This window comes from Pseudopodoces humilis, chromosome 5, assembly GCF_049639895.1.
Source record: "Pseudopodoces humilis isolate 2021_Gansu_Grassland_sample_001 chromosome 5, ASM4963989v1, whole genome shotgun sequence".
NCBI classification, from domain to species: Eukaryota; Metazoa; Chordata; class Aves; order Passeriformes; family Paridae; genus Pseudopodoces; species Pseudopodoces humilis.
Genome location: NC_142204.1, coordinates 14,861,074 through 14,867,073, shown reverse-complemented (window position 1 = coordinate 14,867,073; position 6,000 = coordinate 14,861,074). Strand labels below are relative to the sequence as shown.

Sequence of the window (6,000 nt, the reverse complement as noted above, 5' to 3'; positions counted from 1 at the left end):
GCACTTGGTGAGTACAAACACCAAAGACCCCTTCAAACTACTCTCTAGGAACATTAAAGGACTTCCAGTAGGAGGCAGTTGCATGCAAATTAGTTCTATGGAAAGTGATGTTTATGTATAAATCAGAAGTATACTGTACTCAATATGTATGATCATGATGGAATCAATTCCTTGTTGTACCTTCTGGACACATGTCAGATTAACAGAGCTATCCTTCTGATGTGTCCAGAGCTGCAATAAATAATGCCTGCTGTCTGATACTCAAAATTCTGTTAGGAAGTTTGTTGTGTGTCTGATTTCAGTATCAGTTCAACATTGCCTTGAACACTTCAAGGGTTGGGGCATCCATAATTCTCTGTTCCAGTGTCTCACCAGCACAATACTTAAGGCCTTTGATTCAATAAAATGCTGTGTCTGAACAAGAACTGTACTTTTCTGTTGTATTTTTTAATTGTACCAATCACCAATTAGCTTCAGTCAGGTAACGTGGCTGCATGTGGTGGTATTGCTGTGATCTGCCAAACCAAAACTTACAGACTCCCACCTGCACATATGGCAGGGTGACCTCTTTTAACACCCTGTCCGAGGGACAAAGACTCTCACAGAATCACAGAATGGGTCAGGTTGGAAGGGACCACAGTGGGTCATCCGGTCCAACCTCCCTTCTCAAGCATGGTTATTCTAGAGCACATGGCACATGGCTGTGTCCAGACGGTTCTTGAGCATCTCCAGTGAGAGAGATTCCACACCCTCTCTGCATGACCTGTTCCAGAGCACGGTCACGCACATACTAAAGAAGTTTTTCCTCATATTCAAGAGGAACTTCCCGTCCTCCCTCTCACTGGGACAGAGCCAGGCGGCCGCCCAGGGGAGAGAGCGCGGTCCCCGGTGCCGGGGAGCGGGCGGGGTTCCCGGGGCGGGGCGGGGCTCCGCGGCGGCCGGGCCGGTTCCCGCGGGGCGGGCGGGGCAGTGCTCGCCGCACGTAGCGGGGGCGGGGGCGCGGTCCCGGCGGGGCGGGGCAGCCGCTGCCGGGGCGGGCGCACCAACACCCGCGGGGCGGGGGCCGGGAGGCGGCGGCGGCGCGGGCGGGAAGCGGGGGGGCCGCTCCGCCTCCCTTCGGCTCTCCGGCGGCGGCCGGCGCAGGACAATGGAAGAGGCGGCAGCGGCGTTAGCAGCAGCGGCGGCGGTGGTGGCGTCGGGGGGGCCGTGCCCGGCGGACCGACCGGGGGCAGCGTCAGCGGCGGCGCCGCTGAGCGGGGAGAACGAGGCCGAGAGCCGGCAGGGCCCGGCGGAGAGCGGCGGGGACGCGGCCCCGCTCAACCTGTTGGACACTTGCGGCGTGTGCGGGCAGCCCATCCAGAGCCGGCGGCCCAAGCTGCTGCCCTGCCTGCACTCGGTGTGCCAGCGCTGCCTGCCGCAGCCCGACCGGTACCTCATGCTGCCCCCCGTCCTGACCCCCGCGGCCGCCGCCGCCCTCAAGGAACCGCCGCCGGCGGCGCCTCCCTCCTCGCCCGTCTCTTCGCAAGCCTCACCTCTGCACTGCACGCCCAGTAAGTGTCCCTTCTGCCGTACCCCCTGCCCCTGCCTGGGGGTGCTGCCCCCTCCACCCCGCAGCCCGGAGGCCTGTAGGTCGCGTTTGGGGGGACGGGGAACTGTGGGGACCGGGTGCCGTGGGCGGGGTGCGGGTGCCCCGCCGCGGAGCTGCCGGGGCACGGAGCTGTCGGGACGGCCGCTGCTCGCCAGCGCCAGGGCTGGCGGCGGGGTTCTGCTTTGGCTTGGTTTGTTTTAATCGTTATTTTTTAAATTTCCCACCTCGGAGGGAAGGCAGAACTATTGTGCTTTCCCAGGACCTCTCTGTGTGGATGGAGAGGGGCGGTGAGAGCCGGCCTCCAGCTCTGGGCCGTGGGTGCGGGGCCAGGCAGCCCTTCTCGGGGGAACTGAGCTTTGGCCCCCGGCCGGCGGAAAACCTGAACACGGGCTGATAACAAGGCAGAAAAACGTAGCGAGAGAACAGACTTCTTTTGAGTGATGTGTGGAGCGGGGCCGGAGGGGAGTCCGGCAGGTGTCATCCGCCGTGCGCGGAGCTCGGCCGGGAGCGACCCCGCGCCTGGGCGGGGACCGGGGCGGCCGAGCAGTAATAACAGCACTTGTCCGCGCCATGGGCAGCCTGGATGGCTCTGTAATGCATTCATGCGCCACTTACTTGCTAATTACCGCGCCGAAGGGAGAATGCCTCGAGGAAGTTTTGTTAAGCTCGTGTACTGACATAGTAGCCTGTGTCAATGTGTTTGAAAAGTACATATCTCTGTAGAAGATATGGAATAAACTCCTCCAGTTTGAAACTACTTTCCTAATGTTTTTGATTTTTTTTTTTCCTCCTAGCCCTCTTGGTGGATCACTTAGTTTTGTTAAAGGCAATTTCGTCTTAGAAAAAAGTGCAAACAAGCATCCTGTAGTGGGAGCTGGTCGAGGTCTTGGAAAAACTTGTATAGGAAGGAGGAAGTGTGATGGAAATCGAGCTAATCCATAGGTATTAGTGGAGGTTATACTTGTTGGAATGTGTCGTGGGGGCTCAGGTGGAAAGGAGTAGCTCCAGGCTGACCATTCTTAAGTCCTTTAAATGGACTTAGGAAAACTTCACCATCCTGCCAGAGTTCTGACCAAAGATTACCACTTGAATACGTTAAGTGTTTGCAGCAATTCGTAAAGGAAACACCCTCTTCAGAGAAAGAAATATTTGGAACAGTTAAATATTCGCCTCAGAATATCTGAGAAACTCCGAAGTATGTTAACAGGATATGCTGAGCCTCATCATCTGTGTGAATGTCTGTGTTAGTATATTCATTCAGTCTTTAATTTTAGCATGTAAAGTATGTCGTAGTCAGATTGCCTAATCAAAAGTTATAGAAGGGGAAAGTCTGTGAGACCCGAAGCCTATATACTTCAGCTTGATTGATTCAGGACATGTTATTGCTTATATGTCTATGAGTAGAAATGGGAAATTCTGCATGGGAGGAACAGAAAAACACAAACTGGAGTATGATGAGATATTTCAAGATGAGATTCTTGTGTTATAGATACATATTCTATTATTGGCTTTTTGCAAATATTAAAATGAATGTTATATGTATAAGGCTAGAAAACTTTGTTGTGTTTTATTGTGTATTGTGTATTGCTATTAATATAGTTCCTTCTATTTCTGTTATTGATGAAACTTTAAAATAGTGGTATAATACATATATATGTTAGGCTGTGGCATGGTATTAAAATAAAAAAACCTGCTTTAGTTCATGTAGCCCAGAGACTGAAAAGATAGTCAGAAACCCCCCTGCATTTTTAGATTCTTATCCAGATGAGGACAGCAATGACCAGTGCTCCAAGGGAGAAATTAATTGAACCTCTGTTATCAGGGAGTGTGAAATTCAGCAGAGCCAAGAAGATTGATCTGTTGGGGAGGGGCTGAGTTAAAATTAAACAAAGGAACATGTAAAACTTAAGAGGAATATTTGAATCATGTATGAGAATTTATGAATATGTAATAGGGTTCTGTTTTTAAAGGACAATCCTTTGTTAGTAGGGTGTGCTCTCTTGGCTGAATGCTGAGGCACCTGCCCGTATTTGTACATTTTATTTTATTTCTATCTCCTAATTGTCTTTCTATTAAACTTTTAAAATTTTATTTAAAAAATATGGGAACCTCGTTTTTCAGACTTGGAAGTAGGAAAGGGCATAGATACAAGCTCAGAACTTTTTGCAAGGTAGTGTAAGAGGCAATAGCATCATTATCTTCTGAGATTTGAGGTCATGAACAGCACAGTTCTATTCCAAGATGTTCTATATAAATATAGCAGAAATAGGGATCTATAGCTGAATGACAAATGAGATGCATCGTAAGAATTAAAAGATTAGTGCTGTTCAAACATCTGCTTGATAATGAGTCACAGCAATAGTAAATTTGTAGCTCTGTTCCCTCCTTTTGATTGTGAGTTGTTCTGTATGAATGACTTTCACAGTACATACTCTTCATTCTACACATTGACTGACATACTGTATTTTTGGTGACAATTATTATTACCCTATTGACTTTTCTATCAAGCTGCTTTCATGCTTCCGTACTAGAGTGCAACGTCCAGTGGGAAGAAGAAACTCACACTCACCTTGAGGCATTTTTTTATATCTTTACTTATCATGTGTTTGCCCTGGTTAAAATGACCAGACTTTATTAGCTATCTATAGCCAGACTTGGTGAAGTGCATTGTCTGCTTTCTGTTTTCCAGCTGGTACAAAAAAAAACAAAACAACCCTGTGAATTCGAAGTTAGGATTGGGAAGGAACCCACGTATTATTGTCTAAAGCTGAGGAAATTTGTTACAGCTGGAGGAGTTCTTAAATTCTAAGATGGTAGGAAGGACCAAAGCGGTGCAAAACTGTTACCTCTTCTGGTAATATGTTGTACAAAATGCTTATGAGGAATGACATGAAGAAATAAACTGAAGAGTATTATCTCAGAAAGCTGGATAACAAATGACTCTTACGATGTAAATTATGAAATTACTATGACTAAACTGAAGAAATAAACATCAAGGAAGCAGTTTTCGCTGGAAGGAATGTCCTGAGTAAGGAACACAATAGAATTGCAAACTATGAAAATGTCCTGAGAGATAAGTAGACGGGCTGCTTATGCACCAGTGCTGAGCACTTGAGTTGCACAAAAAGGAGCCTGAAGAAAGATTAGTAGAATGGAGCCTGTCTTGAACAAAAGAGTGGATGATTTGAGAAGTGCTTCACCAAAGCAGCCTTGTGTGTTGTATGAGTACTGAAATTAGCTGAGAAACGAGTAGCTAAAGAGGTTGAGTTTCAAATATAATCTGGAGATGCTTTTTGTCTTCATGTAAACTGTTTCCAAGAAGAAACATTTGTTCACTTTACTAGAATAAAGTATGCCTTCAACTTGAAACGTACAGAGGAGTTGATTAGTTGGCTCTCTTTCTGTGAAGATTCTAACAACTAATTAAGGAACTGTGAAAGAAAAGACTTCAAGCTTAAAGTGAATTAAGAATTCTGGAATTGCTCACTTGAATACAAGATTCAACATGGACAATAGCAGACAAGTGGCAAGATATGCAGAGGAGTTTCATGTGATAAATGTTAACTGGTATTCCTCTTGTAAAGGCAAACCGGTGGAGAGGCCAGTTGGCATGGATGTATTCTATACTGCCACATGCACTCAGTTTTGAAATAGAAGAACTTCTATGGAAAAAAAACCCTGGAGCTTCTGATTTCTCTTACCATTCCTGAAGTTGGAGGTGTTGAAGAATCATCAGTGTGTCAGACAGCAGTGGTTTTAGCCCTGGAGAGTTGATCATCTGCTTTCTGAATGTCCAGTGCTAGCTTATTTGCTATAGGTGAAAATTTTGGTGTTGCATTGCCAAAAAATGGATTGTCAGACAGAGCATTATGAGCTGCAGAAAGTGCTGCAAGAGCAGCTCTGTAAATGTGACACTCACTTGTGAGCAAGTATCTACAACCACCTCTACTAACCATTTGGCTATGTTCATGTGGGTCTTCTTTTTCTTTCTCAAATGGCTGTTCTTTACTGTCTAGTTGTGTGAGTTACACCTGGAGCATACACAAAAAAGGCTTTTATTAAAAGTCTGCCATTTGCCCAAATTTTGTCTGGGCTGCACTTCAGTGAGTGACTAGTAGCCTGTACTTAAAGGGTAGTGTTTGTAATGTGCAGACCCCCATGGTACTCTTCTGGAATTTTCAAATGTGAAATAGGTACAGCAGAGCTGCAAAGTTAGAGATTAAAATTCTATTCCTTCTCAAAATTTTTAAAGTTTCAAGTAGCCTTGTTTGTTCTTTGTCAGGAATCTATACACAAAATAGACTTGGAACTGGTGCGGGGAAATACTTTTAATGGAACTGCATAGCAAAGTTTTATGCAGGTATAATCATGAAATCTTACTAGTGTCAATGCCAAAACAGTAGAGGGAAACT

The 6,000-nt window shown here is 46.4% G+C and overlaps 1 protein-coding gene across 2 annotated transcripts in view; it reads left to right on the top strand.

Moving 5' to 3' along the window:
- Positions 1–1,147: 1,147 nt before the first annotated feature.
- Positions 1,148–6,000, top strand: part of TRIM24 (tripartite motif containing 24) — a 56,619-nt gene continuing 51,766 nt past the window's right edge. For both annotated transcript variants that reach the window (XM_014256909.2, XM_088055595.1), the window contains exon 1: positions 1,148–1,550. In XM_014256909.2, coding sequence (XP_014112384.2) covers positions 1,148–1,550 — 403 coding nt within the window. The remainder of the gene's footprint in view (positions 1,551–6,000) is intronic.